The sequence below is a fragment of the Harpegnathos saltator genome, unplaced genomic scaffold (genome assembly GCF_003227715.2).
Source record: "Harpegnathos saltator strain DR-91 unplaced genomic scaffold, Hsal_v8.6 scaffold101, whole genome shotgun sequence".
NCBI classification, from domain to species: domain Eukaryota; kingdom Metazoa; phylum Arthropoda; class Insecta; order Hymenoptera; family Formicidae; genus Harpegnathos; species Harpegnathos saltator.
The window spans coordinates 70,018-88,710 of NW_020229875.1; the positions used below are offsets into that span (position 1 = coordinate 70,018).

The window sequence follows — 18,693 nt, forward strand, 5'->3', positions numbered from 1 at the left end:
TTTTTATGTAGTAAAATGTTTGCATTTTAACTATTTATATATAAGGAAGAACGTATAACATAACAGAACATAACAGTATTATAATATAGTATATCTTAAAGAAACTCTTATTTATTTATATCTTTGATGAAGGTATTTAAATACAGTCTTAACAATATTATAAATAAATTTTAAACATTAAATACTTTCACTTCCAAATTCTAACCATTTTGTAATGTACTCGCATTTAATAGGTGTAACTTCCCCAACATTGGAACAATTTTTTCTTACCTAAAATAAAAAAATAAAATTTATTTCAAATCATTTCAATAATATATAGTATAATAAATGTTCTTACTGGACATATGCCGCAGGGAGCTTTGATCAACCCTGGTGAACTTAATAAAGGTTGAATAGCTCTATACATGAAATTTCCTTCTTCTGTGGCTGTCTTTTCAATTTTACCATCATAAACTAGAGCATTTAAAAGCATTTCTATATCTTCCACTGATAACACCACCTGTGTAAACATATAGATTTTTTTTTAAAGAAAAGGACTTTAGATGGTGAAAAATATACTTTAATATAGGCTGGTTGTTCCAACTTCTTGGAAAGTTAACGAATAGTTAAATCATATTCTATCTTCGTTTAAATTGAAGGAAAAACATAGATAAACATATGATTTAACTATCTATTAACTTACCAAGTTGGAACAACCAGCCCTATGAGTAGCAGAATGGCTAGCAGGTAGAGCGGCAGATTTGTAATCCGAAAAACACCGGGCTCGAATCTCTCGCTAGGCCACTAAAAAAGAAACTGCGCTCTCCATCTAGTAGTAAGAGGTAACTCTAAATGATAAAAACCGTCTGAGCTCCGTCTTTCGGAAGAGACGTTAAACAATGGGTCCATTTCATGGCTGGCAGACTTAAATCTAACTTTGTACCAACTCAATTGGATAAGATTATTGAGTCAGTGCCAAGTTAGATTTAAATTTTACTTTATAGCGGCAGGTTTTATTTCTTGGCAAATGCTGCCCATGAAATGGACTCACTGTTTCACGTCTCCTCCGTCTTTCGGAAGATATGTTAAATAGTGAGTCCACTTCATAGTCGGTATCTGCTATGAAGATTTGAATAAGATTTTGAAGAATTTAGAGACCAAGAAGTACATTAAAGATGCTTTAATGCATTTCTCTAAACTCTTCAAAATCTTATTCAATTGTGTTAAATTTATAGCAGCTAGTAAGAAAAAAATTATATAAATATATGTTATATAGCTTAGAATAGAGATCTATAACAGATGGTGCATGGTATCAAAACCGCCATGACCTCAGTACGTACTGACTTATGTCAAATTGCCTACATTCATGCCGATCTGAACCAGCTAACCTGAACTCAGCTAGCAACCGACTTAAAAAACTTAAAAATGCTCAGTTTTTAGTAACTGACTTCGGAACTAAAAATATAAATAGGACATAGTCCTACTAAAAAAGGAAGAAAGAAGAAAAGAATATGTGGTAATATGCTCTTACCTTGCTTACTCCAGAATGTGTAATATATTTATGCACATCCTTAGATGAAACAAATGACATATTTCTTGTAACAATAGGTCCATGTTTACAATTCTTTGCTTCTGTTGCCTTTGCATTCAAATAGGTGTAACAGGACTGGGTTAATATATCAACAAATTCTGTCTCAAAGTCTTGATCTTGATACCATGCACCACCTGTTACAGATCTATCTGGTTCTAAGCTATATAACATGTATACTTTTTTCTTACTAGCTGCTACAGATTTAACAGCTTTAATGCACTTCTTTGTCTCTAAACTCTTCAAAATCTTATTCAATTGAGTTGGTGCCAAATTAGATTTAAATCTTATATCTCGAATCCATATTCCTTTATTCCCTGCTTCTTCAATGATTGTGTATACTATTTTTTCTTCGTTATCAGCACCTTTGACAGCTTTTGTCTTGGAAAGATCTTTCAAACGATAAAAAAGTGATTCTCCCTGTTTCAAAAGTTCAAAACATCCTTGTGTCAAAAGCTTGTTTATAATTTGAGCTCTTTGAAATGGTTGTAAATCAGGCAACTCAGTAGCTAAGTCTTTGTCAGAAATACCTTTGGGTCTTGTTTTTGCTAGTGAAATTATTCTGCAACAAACACATATGAAATATATTTAAAATAGTTGATATTACACATTTCATAATAATGTCACATATGTCAGCAATAAGCTTTAGCTGTATATTCTGTTTTTCATTAAAACTATAATTTTAATACAATTTATATACTGTTGAAAACATTGTTTGATATCACTTTACAAAAAATATGAAAAAGAATAGCTTGTAATAGCTTTAAACTTATAAAAAGTAAATTCAAGATACATAATATTGCTTTTAAATACTGTTATTAATTTTTTAATATCGTTATACATCATCAAAACTTCTATAGAAACATAATTTGTACGACTACATTACTATGAGAATTGATGTAGCTGTTTTGCTAAGACAAGATCATACTTTTGTTCGATAGTGTTCGGTAATGTGTGGGCAGCGACGTTCAGTCGCGTTGCCGTGGCCTGCATGCTGTTGGAGTCGTTGATCCGCTGCTGCGTGGCGGACGGTCTGGTTTCCGCTGCCATTCAAGACAATAGAAAAGACAATAGAAATCTAGGAAATAACGGAATAAACTCGATCGGAATCAATTCCAACGAGTTCCATAAAGGTACGTATGGTCGCGGACATAATAGTATGTGCTCGTTTTTTTGCAACATTCGGAACGCATCCCGACTCAAGAAGAATGAGAGTCACTGCTCCGCCTGCGGAGCACGCCTACGCAGTGACTCACAACGAAAGGCAAGAAATGAAATATATGCGGTGGGACATATTATAATTGGTCTGTTCTTTTTAGCTGCACTACTGAACTGGTGCAATAAGTTAAAGTGAGAAAAAATATAGTTGTCTCATTCTAACTTATTGCACTAGTTCCGTAATGCAGCTGAAAAGAACAGACCAAATAATAAGCAGCTGTTATATAACAGCTGCTTCTGTATCTAAAGCCAGCGGCACACGGTGCTTGTTTTCGTGCTGGATTGCTTGCTGGATGAAAATACTGCGTTCTGATTGGTGCATTTCCATCCATCTTCGGAAACGTACATGTCCAGCACGAAAACAAGCATCGTGTGCTACTGGCTTTAGCCCCTTGTACAGTGCCAGGCAACAGGCAATAAGAATAAAAATAGACCAATCGCAATAGATCATTCTTGTAATAGTCGATTATGATTGGTCTATTTTTATTCTTACTGCTTCTTGTTCTTCTCGAGTCGGGATGCGTTCCGAAAGTTACAAAAAAACGGGCACATACTATTATAGCTGCGTTCCAATAATTCACTGCCAATAATGAAAATACATAGTTTGTGTCACGTATACTATAGAATTTCAGTGCTGGCAGTGAATATCAGAACGCAGCCTATGTCCGCGACCGTACGTACCCTGTATCGGAAGTCCGATATTGCTTTTGAAATATCGATGCACAATAATATTGAAAAGAAAAATATCGATACAAAATATCAATATTTAGATCCAAAAGTATCGATATTTTAAAATATCGATATTGGCGGTTGCTAGTTTACATTGGAAATTATTAGAAACAGTTATAAAAAAATCAAGAGTCGCAAGTACTTCAGTGAAGCGGTTTTTACAAAATAATCGCTGAGAAGTTCAAATTCTCTTATTAATTATTTAAAGACACATACATTTTGAATAATTTATTCATTCGAATTATGGTGAGTAATCACACATTATGATATTCCTCGTTTGAATCGCGATGTTACATGTTGTTTGAGGTTAACTCTCACGTGTTCCATCACACGTGATTCATTTAAAATAGTAATCTCGATGTAAATTTCTAAAATATTATTTATCACCATTATTTACATCATTATTTCCAAAATATTCTAAGAATACGGTCATTAGTTTGCCACTCAATCAAATCGTCTGGTATTTAATTTTTTTCTAGGCAGATGAAATGAATCCGAGAGCTTATCCTCTCGCCGACACTACTCTCACTGTGAAAATATTAAATCTGGTGCAACAAGCTGTATTGTACCAGCAACTACGAAAAGGGGCTAACGAATCGACGAAAACTTTGAATCGTGGTTTGTCAGAATTTATAATTATGGCTGCAGATGCAGAGCCATTAGAGATTTTATTGCATCTGCCGCTTTTATGCGAAGACAAGAATGTTCCTTATGTGTTTGTACGGAGCAAAGAGGCTCTAGGCCGAGCCTGTGGAGTCTCTAGGGCAGTAGTGGCTTGCTCCATAACAAATAATGGAAACTCGCAATTGACGTCACAGATTGGTATCATACATCGGGAGATAGAACGTCTTCTATAGTTTAAGTTTAAAATTTGTACCTGATTGTTGTACTTCATTTTTCATGATGTGAACTAGTTGATTGCTATCCATATTTTCCCTTGTATATACAGATATCTGGTAATGTTTATATAAAATACTGATTATAAAGAGATGCTAATGAAGTAATTTTTTATATATTCTATGGACTCAAAATAGTAATAAAAAATTGTAACATCAAAATTACATCTTATATATATACTTTAAAATAATTTAGATAGAATGTCAGTTTATATGGATAGGTAAAATTCAGTCAGAACATTACAATGCATGTTAAAGCTTATTAAAGTTATTTTTTTTATTATGTACTTACTATATAAGTTATTATTTTTTTTACTACTAACATTAATTGTTTTCTATTCAAATACGATCGTATCTATATATTCCATTTACATGCACACAAGATATATTAAAAAAGCTAACGAAGCAAATATTCTTCCTCCTTTTGCGCTAGAAATTCTTCGAAAGCTGCAATGTCTTCTTCCTGAGGATCTATTTTCTCGATCAACATTATCCAAATGTCCGGTTTCTTCTCTTTCAAATGATTGGATATCTTTTTCGCTATTTGTTTCTGTCTTGGGTTGCACTTCTCGCATCTTGTAGTTATTGCTTCTGGTAATATACCTATGCAAAAGTAAATATTAGACGTTTTATATAAAAAATATTTCACGAAGAGTAAACATTGTTCTCTATTTTAATACAAATATTGATTTCCACACATTTTCCTTTTTTCTTTTTTATACTAAAACCAATTGCACATAGGATGTGGTAACGCTTGCCGCGCGGCGGAAGGAATATTGAACCAATTAACGTCCAACATGTTGCATTTTCGTAAATATTCCGGGTAAGCAAGATGCTGAATGGCTATCACAATATTTTCTAGTCAACTTTCATCGCGCGGCAAACGTGCCACATCCGCTTTATAACCGATCTTATCCTTTTTGTCTTTTTTTGTACAAATGCCACATTTTTTTTTCATTTAAGATTACAATGAATTACAATGATCACAAAGAAATATTATAACGAATGTATCTAAATAAAATACAAATTGTATTTAATCAAATTTATTAAAATATATTTACGCCTAAGAGTGCGCCCATCAGCGGTGCAAGGTCCATTCTCGAGAAGACAACCCATATATTGAGTAAAAAGACGTTCGTTATTAAGAATTGCATCCACATCTATATTATCATACGTGGCCGTGTAATATTCAATTCCAGTGACGGGATTGCAGAACACGAAACTGAATAATACAAGTGCAAGCTTCATTCTTACACGATCTTTTGTAGTAATGTTTACCTACATAAACATTAATATATATTATATATAAATAAATAAATAAATATATATATATATACAGGGTGTCCCATTTTAAAGGATCCATTCAAATATCTCAGAAACACTGCATTAAATCGAAAAATGCTTAAGACAAAAGTTGTTTAGCTTGAAGTGGGACATAGAACAGCGATAGCATTTTGTTTATAAATTGTTATAAATTGTTTATAAATTGTGCCACTTTTGAGATATTCACTGATTATCAATTTTCTTAAATGGAAATCCAAATTTTTTATTATATCATCTTTTTCTACCAATTAATTTGAACAACTTTTGTCTGAAACATTTTTTTATTTGCTTAATATATTTTGAGATATTTAAGGAAAACTTGGTAATTTTTCCAACATTTACCTTACGATATCTCACAAACTATTCGTCGAAAGAAAAAATAGTATTAGACTTTTTTACTTTATTTACTATCAAGAATATATTACTATAATAGTGCCTTAACTTTTATTAATTTAATAATTTTGAAATTTCCAAAGGTCGATAAGTCAGTAAAAGTTAAGGCACTATTATAGTAATATATTCTTGATAGTAAATAAACTAAAAAAGTCTAATACTATTTTTTCTTTCGACGAATAGTTTGTGAGATATCGTAAGGTAAATGTTGGAAAAATTACCAAGTTTTCCTTAAATATCTCAAAATATATTAAGCAAATAAAAAAATGTTTCAGACAAAAGTTGTTTAAATTAATTGGTAGAAAAATATGGTATAATAAAAAACTGGGATTTCCATTTAAGAAAATTGATAATCAGTGAATATTTCGAAAGTGGCGCCATCTATAAATAAAATGCTATCGCTGTCCTATGTCCTCCTTCAAGCTAAACAACTTTTGTCTTAAGCATTTTTCGATTTAACGCAGTGTTTCTGAGATATTTGAGTGGGTCCTTTAAAATGGGACACCCTGTATATATAACGCAGCGCGTCAAAGCAAAAGTAATAATCAAAATAAGTTTTTTAAAACAAACCCAGACAGCACACAGATGTCCATTGGACTCCGTTATATGTACATTTTTTTTACAAAAGACATCCATAGGACGTACGTTTGTCACAACTTCGGACATAGGACGTCCGATGGACGTACATCGGACGTCCTACAGGTCCGACATCCAATAAGGATATCCTTGTTACGTTCAATTTATGTCCACAGATGTAAATCGGACATATGGACATAAATTGGACGTGAAACGTACATCCATTGGATGTCCGGTGCTGTCTGGGAAGTATATGCATCAGCACACAAAAGAAACTGTTTTAAGACGTAGAAAATTTTCAGAGGGAGGAATATAACTGGACGATGTGTTCTTACCAAAAGTTTTCGAATTGGACTAAATTCGTTGAAAATTCAATTCAATGCGCTCGCGAACGAGAACACGACTTTTATGAAAAGATATGTTTAAAGTCAGCATTATAGGAACATATCGGCTTCTGTATCGAGACAGAATAGCTTTTATCGCACGTTCATCACCGTTCCATTCGATAAGGAACGAACAAAACGTGAAGTTTTACATATACAATTTATCGCGCTTGCACAATACTTGTGCTATTTATAAACAAACGCAACATTGTGAAATTCATCTGCAACACTCGATTCATCCGTTTTGTCACGTAAAATTTGTGTTTTAGAAGGAAACGTGACGAGTCATAATTTCAATATGGTTAGTGGCATAATTCGATGCATCTGTTTATACTCTTGTTTGCGATTTAATCTCGGATTAATTTTTCTAAATTTCAGTTGTTCTTGATTTCTTTATCTTGATTTTCGATCGACTGACTATTTTAATTATAAGAAAAAGAGAATAAAATAAGGAAAGAAAAAAGAAAGTATAAATCAAACGAATACAAAGACAGATACACCCTTATGTTAATATATTCGTATTTCGCGGGTATGCACACACTGAAGTTGCACTAGTTGTAGAATGGTGCAATTTCAAGTATCAGCTACATCTGTGACGTTTGGTATAAATGTGTTGCATACGATTACAATAGAATACACATATATATATTTATTATATTTCATAAGCAATTTTTCCTTTTAGTATGTCTTTTGCATTCGCAATGCTAAATACAGCTAATATTACAACTCAACAAACAGACCGAATGTTAGGTTAAAGTAGGTGTCTTTTCAATCTGCTTACGGTGTAACTTCAAGGATATGAATGGCAGGTTGGCCAATAATTTTAATAATTTGACTCAAATTGGTTATATATTTCGGAAGTTGATCGAAGGTAGGACATCTCTTAAGATTCTTATAACATTCGAAATTATACAGCATAATATTGTGAAATAAAAGAAACGTATATTGTAGGCAGGCCTATTTATCTACGTTGGAGCAGTGTCAAATCGTTGGTTTTGCAGTAATCGAAGACGAATACTTCATTCAAATCGATCGAGTCGTTGCAGCAAGTTCATGTGTAAAAGTCAACTTGTGGTTTCCTGTTAATAATACTTGGTGCAATAATTATTTGTAGGATAATTACCTTTATTCATCATTTGTATCAGAAGTAATTGATACTGTATTATGTGAAGATGGAATTGGCAAAGGAAATCATTAATGGTTTGGCAAATATCCAAAACAGCAACAGCTTACCCGAAGAAACGTTTTTACAATTATTAGAAATTATAGTATCTTACATTTGTAAGAATATTAATGACACAAAAAGTAAATGATGTTAATTAATCTTTGCCGAATACGCAAAAATAATTCGAAATATCGATTGTCTATAATTGTGTCTTCCATACTAGGTATTGCTACAATATATCCATCCAAGTCAGATCTGGTAAAGGCTGCTTTTGCGAATATCTCGTGTCTATTTATAGAAGCTGCTAGACACGATTATGATGAAGAAAGCTTAAAAACGTTTTTGCATAATGAACATATCAGTGGGCAACGAATTGAAAAATTATGTAATATTTATATAAATAATAAGCAAGATATTCAGAGCCAACTGGAATTGACAGGAGATAGTATACCACATATAGTGGACATAGATTGGCGTCTACATCATTGTGTAAAGGTAAGACCTTTATCTTTTGGACAAAGCTGTTATGTAGGACAATTCTAAAGTAGTCGTAATATAAAAATGTTGCATATATTATATTATAAATAAAATTCTCTCGAGTACAGTTTAGTACTTGTCGCTCCACCAGTGTGCCAATTTATAATATGCAAATGACTACAAAAAAATGTAATGAAGTAAAACATGTAACATTTACATGTACTGTACAACAACTGCAAGAACTGGTGTATAAACTGAAGGATATTGTAAGACACATTGAAAAAATGTCTAATGTGTAAATGTTAAGTGGGTAATTATAATTCACAATATACAAACAGCTAATATTTTTGTTGTTGCTTTGTTATATATTAATATATACATATATATGAAGGGTAGTGTGTGTGTTTTATATCAATAATACACAATTTTATACAGGTGCAGTCAATTATATTTTTGCATCATTAATGAAAAGAATATCTCCTAATCCATTTAGAATTATTATCGTATTACTTTTATATGTGTTTATACATGTATATGTGTATGCACACATACACATATATAAAAACTGATTAAAAATACAATGTATCTTCCGTTCTGCAGCCCAATATTTGTCTAAAAATTTCTATTTTTGTTAGACGAAAAAAATACTATATCATTATGCCCTTACTAATTAAATATAGAATTATATTAGTAATTAATCATTTTTTCTATTTCTATGTAATAGATATATATATTTTTTTTTTAACCATAATACACTATGTACAAATAAAGTGGGGGAGCATATCTTTTACTAAGAAAAACTTATCTCTGAATGTTAAAATTTCTTAGCAAAACTTTTCATTTCCCTGTGTTCGTACTTTTCTCAATCATCATCTTTTTCTTTTATCAATATCCACATTTGTGTAAACGCACAACAAAATGCAACATATGCGTTATTAGAAATAAAGGTACTTGGTATATAAATAGAGAGGATTGAGGAAGAAAACGGCAGGATGTTTTGTAAAGCAGAGCACAAAAATAGAAGAGAGGAGGAAGAAGAAAAGAAAGAATAGGAAAGGCAGAAGAGGGAGAGATGTTATAATTTACGACTAACAATTTATGAGTACAATTTTGCTTCGTTAAAATATTTGTTCCACGTAAGACGAAATAACGTAACGATCACAGTATTTAATCGTTAACTAATATTATTTTTGACGTAATTAGCATATCTTTTGTTATTTTTTATTGTTCCATATCAATTACTCGATATACGATACGATAAGGCCTCGGACATTTCACTACCATTAGCAGTCTTCGAATATTTTCAAAATCACCCTCAGAATTGTGAATTTTCGTACTGATCTTTATCTGTTCTAAAAATAAGAAAGCTAGGGCTTAATCATAAAAAAACGAAGTGATCAAATAACGATTACGAGTTATAGTAATCGATAATCTTCGCATTTTCATCAGATAACATGTAATTTTATAATTGTACGTATCATTCTGATAACAACAATATTTTTCTTATACTTCGTGTTTTACATGGCGTTGATTATCAGAAATGAAATTCCCTTTAATTTCTTCATAATACTTTTAAAAGGTAATACCTTATACTGATTGATGCACAAATTGACATTCAAATTTAATTTCCTTTTCTGTATATTCCAGTACCGATAGTGTTACCCTCTAAATTTATATTATGCAAATAAGAAAAAGTATACGTATATATTTTTTTCTTTTGTTTCAAAGAAATATTAATTTGAAGTGTAAAAATATTAAATGCTGTGAAGTAATTTGGGTTTCTCGGTTACATCGATGCACCATATAAAAGACAAATTTCACAATATTCTTTTCAATATAACGGGTTATTCAAAAATATTCAATGCTGCAGACTATATAAATTTCATATCAACCTTATATGATATAAAAATGTATATAGTGTAGGTTTTAGATAACATTATGTTGTTAGGGGCTTGCAAAGATTCATTGGGTTTCTTTTTGTTAATATTTTACTAATAAGTGACGAACGTATAGCATATATATATACCATGTTCGTTACTTTCAACGTGTTTGCCATGTGATTATCTACCATCTTTCAGATAATTGTTTTTCTTCTGCATTTGTAAAATGACTTATCTTTAGATCAATGTGTTCAATAGCGATCCGACAAACTTTCACAAGCCTCTAATAATTCAATTAATTCATTACATCTAACACCTTTTTCCACACATATGTATGTGCTCATTATCGCGAGTGTCTTCATCTGTCACATGTAACTGCGTGTGTGTGCGCGCGTATTTCATAACTGTGTCTCTCCATAATTATGTTATTCATCAAAAAATGTCGGTGACTGTGATACTTTTTAATTGCTTAATATCTAACGAATAATTTGCGTTCATTTAATATGCGAGAGCGCATATTGTACGTTATCAAGATGATATAACATGTTATACGCTATGATATTAACAAATCAACAGCAAGCGTATGCACTGAGAAAAAAAATCATACAGTTAATGAATATACACGACTATTTATAAACCCATCTTTCGCTTGTTTAAGCGGTGAATCCATTTACGGAGATGAATTCTGCGAAATTTACATCTGACGAAAAAAGGAATACGTTCAACGTCTTTCACGAAAAAGAAAAAGTTTTTGCTTCGGTATTACAATGCATGATACACATGTATACGTGTAACGAAATGAGATAAATGTTATATATATATATATATATAAAATTATATACATATATATATATATAATTATATATATATACATACACACATATATATATATATATATATATATATATAGAGAGAGAGAGAGAGAGAGAGAGAGAGGCAGCTCTAATTGAAACGTATTACTAATTTTCTGTCACATATTCTCCATTGAATTCGGAAGCAGTTTTCCATTTAGATATAACTAAAATACGAAAAACCTGTTTTCTTTTGTCTTATGTAAATGCATGTGTATCTCGATAAAAGCAGATATTCACTCTGTAATTTAACCACCATGATATCTAGTCGTGTCCTCTTTTATAAACTTGGCGGCACTGCCATATTCACGCTGTTTAATATTTATGTGTCGCTTCTGAAGATTACGGCGACTACTGCATCGTCGCTAAAATCGCAGAGATCAATTTGAAATTTCTCATAGAATACATGACCGAGAGGGCATATGATAAAAGTGGAATATGCCAGGGGATCGGTGCCGAGGCGGATGTATTCCCGGACAGACGAGCAACGATATCGAGAATTTGTATATAACGTATTTATAAATCTGTCAGCTTATATCTCGTCGTCGTTGAGATTATTACTCATCATTCGCGAATGCACTTTCGCTCGGCACCGCCGTGTATACCATTCCTACATATGCATATAATGCATATATGCACGTGTAATAACAACGGGGGGAGGGGAGGGGAGACTCGTTTAACGGTAATATCAATGATAGATATGCACGCGGAAATTCTGACGGTTTCATAATTATCGTCAACGCGTACGCTCATAAAATAATGTGCTCAACACAATGATATAATAACTCATTTATAATAGAAAATAATTAGATCTTTCGCGATTGCTATGTATTTACAGAAATATACAGATTGCTAACACGCCGCGGAACATCCTCAACAATGGTCATTAATTGCTTACTCTTGTTCTCTTTGACACAGTGCCAGTGCAACGAGAATCCGTTGCCCATCTTTTAGCGATCCTCTTACGCATTCCTTTTCTGACATTCTCTGTTACACGCGGATGGCATATAGGCGCGCTTCTCAGATGTACGATACAAATGTGTATGCATGCAGAATAATATGCGTGTCGACGACCGTCTCGGTTGTTGGAGAAACGACATTACAATTATTGGCAGTAAATGTCAGAACGCGGAGCGTGTGTTCAGCCTAACTGCCGATTTTTTCTCAAAAAAGCCGTCATCGCGTGTGTGTCAGGTTAAATGCAGCTCCTGTCTAATACGCGGAAGAAAGAGGAAAGAGAGGGGGAGAGAAAAAGAGAGAGAGAATGTGTGTGTATATGTATGTGTGATTGAGTGACAGTAATAAAATCGCACGACTTTCATTTTTATCTAAGGACGATTCGCGATTACGTCTCCGCCTTGTTTCTCTGCGCTTCCGACTTTTTGCCTTGTATCTGCTCGCTGGTCTTGCCGAGATCTTCAGTTTTGGAGTCGTTCGTTGACGAGTCGTTGACGGCAGCTTGAGAGTTGCTCTTATGAATATTATTTCGTTCCCGGGGTGAGGAGCGTTCCGCTTGATTCTCTCGTTCGGTTGTCTCCTGTATCGGCGTCGTCGCTACCGTTGTCGTCGCCGCCGTCGCCACCATCGTCGTCGTCGTCGTGGCCGTTGTGGTCGTCGTCGTCGTCGTCACCGTCGTCTCATCGTTATTATACTCCTTGGATTTTTTACTTCCGAAGTGTTCTGTTGTAACGTCGCCGTTGACTTTAGTCGTTTGGTTCTTCTCTTTCTTGTCGGTTGGGCTCATGTTTTCAGCGACCTTCGGCTTGGAAGCTTGGCCGACCTCTTCTCTACTTCGTGCGCTCTCCTGCGTTTGTATGTCCGTGTCCTTACATTGTTTTCTTTCGCTACCACTCGGCGGACTGGAATTCTCGGATACTTCGACGTTCGTGACCGCAGGATTGGGCGCTATAGACGCCGAGGACGAGTTCTGCTTAGCACTCCGCGTCTCGTGAGGATCATCCGTATTCGTCTTCACGGTGTTGGAAGTGACGGTCAAACTGCCGGTCTTCGACAGGTTGAACGCGTTGAGTTCTCGTTGAGATGGCACGGATACGGGCATAGCCACGGACATCGGTACCGGCACGGGAACTGGCACAGGCACGCTCTTCGACAAGAGCAATGCGACGCTGTTGACCGTCGACGTGATCGGCTCAGTCTTTCCCATGTTGAACGACGTGGAGGAGATCGAGTTCGGCGACGAAGTCTTCGGCGACGACGAGTGCGTGCTCGGCGGTATTCTCTGCACCGCTGGCGGCTGACCAGCCACCGGTGAGTAACCGGTGGTTTGCGGTATGTAACTCGATCGCTGATACAGCTTGTTGATCGAAGGCGGTAGACTACTGTGGAAGGCACTGGGAGGCGGGATACCGATAGGCGACCGTATCAAAGGATTCGGGAACCGACTGGCGTCTGGAAAAGGCGGGGGGAAATGAGAGTATATGATCCGGGGATTCGTGTTGGGCGTAGGAGACGGTATGAACGGATTGGTCGACAACATGTTTACCGGCGAATTCCTCGGCGAGATCGGCGAGCCGGAGCTGCGGCACATGTCCCGCGCGAACGGAGTGTTCTGGTAGCTCCGGGCATTCGGCGAATAAGGCGGCGGCGAGACGATTGGCGAATTTACCGTGGAGACAATAGGCGACAAGGTTTTCGGGTCGATCTTCATCATGTTGAGGGTAGTGCTTTTCGTGTTCGTCGTCGACTGCTCCTTCTCCTTCGTGTCATTCGTCATCCCGTACATCGGCTTCACGCCTGACGCGGGATTGCCCAAGTAGCGCGGCATGTTCCTCATCTTGAAGATCTTGGCCGGTTTCGACGGGATCTGCTTGCTCGTGCCCTCGGACGCGGACGCTTGATTTTGATTTTTCACCGCCACGTAGTTGTTCTTCGACAATGTGGGGTTCCAACACTTGGGCGGGTCGCGCAGCGTTTTGTAGCCGACCGCTTGATTCTGCTTCTTTAAGGATGACGTCCTCTGGCTCACGTGAGGCGTCGGCGTCGGCGCCGACGACGTGGGCACCGCCAACGCGACGGACGTCGACGAGGCGATTTTCGCGCCCTTGCTTTCCACCGTCGTCGTATTGCTGCTTGGTGTGTATACCGGTACATTAGGAATATTCGGTATATGTTTTATGGCCGTGTCAGAGTTCGACAACGAAGGAGTCTTCTTCGCTATTTTTAGCAGGTCCGGTATATCCGACTTATTGCGCGCCTCCACCCTGTTCTTCTCCTTCGAGTTCTCCCCTATCTTCGCGCAGATGTCGTTAATCTTCGAGCCCGTCGTGTTCGAGCCGATTTTCGCGCAGATTTCGTTGAGATTGCTACCCTTGGCGGTCGCTTCCTGCTTGCGCATCGACGGCTTCATCAGAGATATCGGGATCGCGTCCGGACACGGAGTCGAGGTCGGCGTCGGTGCCGACGTCGACTTTGCCGTCGCCGTCGACACGATCGGTGCTGTCGGCGTGATCGTTACCGCAGCTGCAGCTTGACTCGCGCTACTGCAGTTGTTCTTCAAGGACGTGGGTATAGAATATATGCTCATCGACGGTGTTTGCATGGTGAACTGAGGCATAGAAGACATTTGATTGTTGGACGTTGGACAGGCGACGGACGGTGCCGTCAGCGAATTTTGGGGTACACTGCTGCTGTTGGAATTTTTCAGGGTCGATTTCAGGTTGGCGTTGGTCACTAAGTCGTGGACCGTGTATGGAAACGTCGATGTCACCTGGCTCATAGATGTGGATGTGGAAGTGTTTGCTGCGGTGGATGCACTTTCAATGGGCGCGAGAGTACTGCTATTTCGCACACATTGTTGTAATCTCTGACCAGCCGCAGCACTCACGTGACTCGCTTTCGAGACTAATTCCGCTTGTGTTTGTGTAGGCGAGTTCCTCTTTTGCTCCAGCAGATTCAAGGCTTGCTGCACGTCGATACCCGCGCTTTGATTGTCCTTTTCGTAAGAGACTTCTGCTTTAATAGATTCGGCCGTCGAGTCTACCGTCGAAGTGTTCGGAGATGCTGTCGCGGTCGACACGATCGGTTTCTGCGGGGAGGAAGCTGCCGTGGAACACGAAATCGTCACTTTGGCCGCTGCACTCCCACAATTCGTTCGCGTTTTCACGTCGGCGACTTTCACACTTTCCGTCGGCGACTTCAACTCCGACTTCTTTGCGTTCTGCAAAATCGCTCGTTTTTCCTTTGGTGATTTCTTAGAATAAGTGTTGTTCACTTGACCGATCTTCGGCTGGAACAGCAATTTTGCGCTTAGCGCGTCGATCTTGGACCCAACGTTTCCTATTTTCACTTCACTTTTCACGCACTCCTTTTGAACCTCAGCCCTTAGGTCTGTGCTGTTGTTGTTATTATTTATCGCCAACTTTTTCGCTCGCGTATCCATTCCCGTCGTATTCTCGACTACAGGCGCGGGCGCACTCTCTTCTATGCATTGCGTTACCACTTGACCGGTAACTTCCTGTCCTTGCGAAATTGGTTTGTCCTCGGCGCTGTTAGTTTGATTATGAACTTTTACCTCTCGCGTGTCTTGTTGCGAGTTCGCTGGGGCAGCACGACTGCCCGCTTCATTAGTCTGCCTCGTTGTCGTGCTACCATTGTGCTGAATAGGTGGCGATGTACAGTTCTTGATCGACGAATTTTCGTCTGTAGGCTTGACATCACTCGTGACCATAGGCGGCGTATCGCTCGAATCAGGAAGAATCGTGTTTTTCGTTATTTGCGCGTCAATAACCACGACAGGTTGCATCGCATCTATACAAGACTTGGGCACACCGCAATTCTCCACCAATGTATCTGCTTTGCTCACCGTTGCAATAGTAGTGACGCTTTCGTCTGTGATTTTCTGATCCTGTACATTCTCCATCCCTGATTCTCTTTTGAGTACCGTATTCGATATATCGGTTATACTCATCACGCCCGTTTCCGATATCTTTAACTGCACTTCTTTCCATTCTCGTTTCAATGACTTCTCGTCTTTCGTTTCGTCGGAATGAATGCCAGCGTTTGTTAGAGACTTCTTATAGTTGACATTGTCTTCCGACAATTTCATGCGTTTTGAAGATGATTCGAATATTCTGTAGCTTAAGTGTAGTGGAACTTTCTAAAACACCAAGATTTACCATTAATATAAGTAAATGTATATACATCAAGTCTCTTGTCTACAGTATTTTACCATATATTCGCATAAACAAAATTAGAAAAAAAAAATGTCTATTTAATTTATTATACGTGAAAGATTACTAAATTAGACACATACCCGCCTCCAATGATAAATGTACATTACGTCCATTAAAGTATAACTACTACACAAGGGCTCTTCTTTATACATTATATCAACTCGATGTGCATCACTAAGGCCATACTTGGCTCTTATTAATTTTTGTAAATGAAATACTGTCACTGCTGCGGGACATCGCAAATATCGTTTCAAAAGCGGCTTTTCAGTTGTATCCTTGGTAGTGTTTGTTTCACTTAAATCCTCTGTATGAGGGTTAAAATATTCCAAGGACAGACTGAGAGATTCATCCGGAGAATATATATGTGATTCTATTGGTTCTCCACGTGCTTCCGGAGACGTTACTTGATTACGTATATCTGGATGCTTCGCATAAAATTCTCTCCGACATCGCATTTCGTCTGAAAAAGGGTGCAATTGTTAGCTTAAGAAAGGTAGACTTTTCTCTTGTTAATCTCGAATGGAGAATACATACTTTGGTAACATCCAGGTACAAGTTTATATACAATATCTTGTAAAGTATGATCAGGACGTATATTTAATAATGGCTTGCTTTTATGAACCTGTACCTCGCAGATTGGACAATACTTGTTGTTCTCCAAATATTTGACAATGCAGCTTCTACAAACTATAAGAAAACACATGCAGAATTTTATAATGATATTATGTTAAAATATTGATTTATGTTCCAACATATACGTTGTAAAAAAAATACCGTACATGAGTGTAAACATTCTATAATAGTAGTGGCATCGATAAAATAACCACCGCACAGTCTACATGTCAATTGTTCATTAAGCTTGGATAAACACACTCGATGTCCACCGCTCTGTCCTGACATCCTACAACAGGATAGATATACATACATATAAATTCATATGTAAACTTACAAAATAATATAATATAATTATAACTATATTCTTTATTATAATCTGTTGTAAATATAATTCAGTTTAATTTTGAAATATTTGTTAAAGTACAACTATAGAAGTACACAGCGCTAACAATCTATATCAATTATTATTATAAGTAGTAACATTCAGATATAAATCTAATTCATTACATATAAAATTATAATTAATTGTTTTATTATTAAATTGGACAGAATAGATGACTTTGTACATTATAATTGTCTCATGGAAAATATAATAATATATAATCAATATTCAACTCATGCTTTTAATGTGAGCAAATTAAAGGACAACGTGACAGCTGCTAAGTACAAATACAACAATTGATCAAAGCAAACTTGTAGCAACTATAATATATGTATATGTCACATGTGTATACATATATGCATGTGTATGCATATGTAAGTTAATAAGATTAACAGATTTAATTGACATAATTTTTCTACCGCCAAGTTTTTAAGGGAGGGGAAGGATATCGGATAACGGTGCAGATGAAAATTGAGGGAACATTAGTAGGACTACGTATAATACGTCGGTCTAAAATATTTTCAGCGTTCAATGGCGTTAAGTGGTAATGTTAATTATTCGGCGCTGTTTTATACGTACGTGCGGCAAACGCTTCGGATAGACTTACGTGACGAACCAAGCGAAAATCGTCCGTTTTATTTGGTAATCGCCATTTGGCCTCAAAAGTCAGGAAAGTTGGGTCAGATGTAACTTGTCACGGATTGCCATCACGGTACTACTCTGATAAGTCGATTTTCACATTCCTCGAGCGACGCTATTTCCGTAAATAGACAAAAGTTTAATAAAGCGGTAATACCGCCTGATTTAATTCGTCTCAATGACTTAAATTCATGTTAAAATTATGCACCGTATCACTGAAAACTGCGCGTACGGCAGTAAAACAAAATGGCGGATAAACAATCATGCGTGCGACATTTCTAAAAACATTGCGCATATCCCACTAAATTCTACTAAAGCCGGCACCACACACAACGGCTGCGTTCCGAAATTCACTGCCAGTACTGAAAATACATAGTTTGTGTGACGTATACTATAGAATTTCAGTG

General features: G+C 36.5%; 5 protein-coding genes across 9 annotated transcripts; 2 read left to right on the forward strand and 3 right to left on the reverse strand.

The window, feature by feature from the left end:
* Positions 1 to 109: 109 nt before the first annotated feature.
* Positions 110 to 2,779, reverse strand: Polr3F (RNA polymerase III subunit F). 2 transcript variants are annotated; one of them, XR_003112843.1, is made up of 5 exons: positions 2,496 to 2,779; positions 1,511 to 2,129; positions 683 to 783; positions 338 to 499; positions 110 to 270 (listed from the first exon to the last, which is right to left on the reverse strand). XR_003112843.1 is itself a non-coding variant. In XM_011139884.3 (4 exons), exons 1-4 carry the CDS (start codon positions 2,615 to 2,617, stop codon positions 178 to 180), a joined length of 996 nt encoding a protein of 331 aa, XP_011138186.1. In that variant the 5' UTR covers positions 2,618 to 2,777; the 3' UTR covers positions 112 to 177. The 2 variants fall into 2 exon arrangements, 1 of the variants encoding a protein (XP_011138186.1); XM_011139884.3 differs by lacking the exon at positions 683 to 783 and having other exon boundaries at positions 112 to 270; positions 2,496 to 2,777.
* A 655-nt stretch (positions 2,780 to 3,434) lies between these two features.
* Positions 3,435 to 4,533, forward strand: LOC105182443 (NHP2-like protein 1 homolog). Of its 2 annotated transcripts, none has more exons than XM_011139856.3 (2): positions 3,435 to 3,760; positions 3,994 to 4,533. In XM_011139856.3, the coding sequence occupies exons 1-2, from the start codon at positions 3,758 to 3,760 to the stop codon at positions 4,369 to 4,371; spliced, it is 381 nt and encodes a 126-aa protein (XP_011138158.1). In that variant the 5' UTR covers positions 3,435 to 3,757; the 3' UTR covers positions 4,372 to 4,533. The 2 variants fall into 2 exon arrangements, with proteins under 2 accessions (XP_011138158.1, XP_011138159.1); XM_011139857.3 differs by lacking the exon at positions 3,435 to 3,760 and adding an exon at positions 3,778 to 3,874.
* Positions 4,115 to 9,531, forward strand: LOC105182440 (COMM domain-containing protein 3). Of its 2 annotated transcripts, none has more exons than XM_025298321.1 (5): positions 4,115 to 4,132; positions 7,768 to 7,956; positions 8,037 to 8,390; positions 8,474 to 8,745; positions 8,856 to 9,531. In XM_025298321.1, exons 3-5 carry the CDS (start codon positions 8,258 to 8,260, stop codon positions 9,024 to 9,026), a joined length of 576 nt encoding a protein of 191 aa, XP_025154106.1. In that variant the 5' UTR covers positions 4,115 to 4,132; positions 7,768 to 7,956; positions 8,037 to 8,257; the 3' UTR covers positions 9,027 to 9,531. The 2 variants fall into 2 exon arrangements, with proteins under 2 accessions (XP_025154106.1, XP_011138156.1); XM_011139854.3 differs by lacking the exon at positions 4,115 to 4,132 and adding an exon at positions 7,623 to 7,687.
* Positions 4,773 to 7,159, reverse strand: LOC105182442 (ejaculatory bulb-specific protein 3). Its single transcript, XM_011139855.3, has 3 exons — positions 7,038 to 7,159; positions 5,472 to 5,688; positions 4,773 to 5,013 (listed from the first exon to the last, which is right to left on the reverse strand). The coding sequence occupies exons 2-3, from the start codon at positions 5,656 to 5,658 to the stop codon at positions 4,808 to 4,810; spliced, it is 393 nt and encodes a 130-aa protein (XP_011138157.1). The 5' UTR covers positions 5,659 to 5,688; positions 7,038 to 7,159; the 3' UTR covers positions 4,773 to 4,807.
* Positions 9,532 to 12,062: 2,531 nt separating the features above from the next.
* Positions 12,063 to 18,531, reverse strand: LOC105182439 (serine-rich adhesin for platelets). 2 transcript variants are annotated; one of them, XM_011139852.2, is made up of 5 exons: positions 18,255 to 18,531; positions 17,430 to 17,551; positions 17,185 to 17,337; positions 16,731 to 17,110; positions 12,063 to 16,574 (listed from the first exon to the last, which is right to left on the reverse strand). In XM_011139852.2, the coding sequence occupies exons 2-5, from the start codon at positions 17,548 to 17,550 to the stop codon at positions 12,804 to 12,806; spliced, it is 4,425 nt and encodes a 1,474-aa protein (XP_011138154.1). In that variant the 5' UTR covers position 17,551; positions 18,255 to 18,531; the 3' UTR covers positions 12,063 to 12,803. The 2 variants fall into 2 exon arrangements, with proteins under 2 accessions (XP_011138154.1, XP_011138155.1); XM_011139853.2 differs by having other exon boundaries at positions 18,227 to 18,531.
* Positions 18,532 to 18,693: the final 162 nt, after the last annotated feature.

Bases quoted from the DNA above. Each gene is read 5' to 3' on its own strand.
- LOC105182442 (XM_011139855.3), bottom strand. From the start codon at position 5,658: ATGAAGCTTGCACTTGTATTATTCAGTTTCGTGTTCTGCAATCCCGTC. The intron at 5,014-5,471 runs GTAAATATATTT...ACTTTTGCATAG, and splicing joins TGATGGGCGCACTCTTAGGC to GTATATTACCAGAAGCAATA.
- Polr3F (XM_011139884.3), bottom strand. From the start codon at position 2,617: ATGGCAGCGGAAACCAGACCGTCCGCCACGCAGCAGCGGATCAACGAC. The intron at 500-1,510 runs GTAAGAGCATAT...ATGTTTACACAG, and splicing joins CACATTCTGGAGTAAGCAAG to GTGGTGTTATCAGTGGAAGA. The intron at 271-337 runs GTAAGAACATTT...TTTTTATTTTAG, and splicing joins CTCCCTGCGGCATATGTCCA to GTAAGAAAAAATTGTTCCAA.
- LOC105182440 (XM_025298321.1), top strand. From the start codon at position 8,258: ATGGAATTGGCAAAGGAAATCATTAATGGTTTGGCAAATATCCAAAAC. The intron at 8,391-8,473 runs GTAAATGATGTT...CTTCCATACTAG, and splicing joins GAATATTAATGACACAAAAA to GTATTGCTACAATATATCCA. The intron at 8,746-8,855 runs GTAAGACCTTTA...TCTCGAGTACAG, and splicing joins GTCTACATCATTGTGTAAAG to TTTAGTACTTGTCGCTCCAC.
- LOC105182439 (XM_011139852.2), bottom strand. From the start codon at position 17,550: ATGTCAGGACAGAGCGGTGGACATCGAGTGTGTTTATCCAAGCTTAAT. The intron at 17,338-17,429 runs GTACGGTATTTT...GTTTTCTTATAG, and splicing joins TATAGAATGTTTACACTCAT to TTTGTAGAAGCTGCATTGTC. The intron at 16,575-16,730 runs GTATGTGTCTAA...TTGGTGTTTTAG, and splicing joins ACATTTATCATTGGAGGCGG to AAAGTTCCACTACACTTAAG.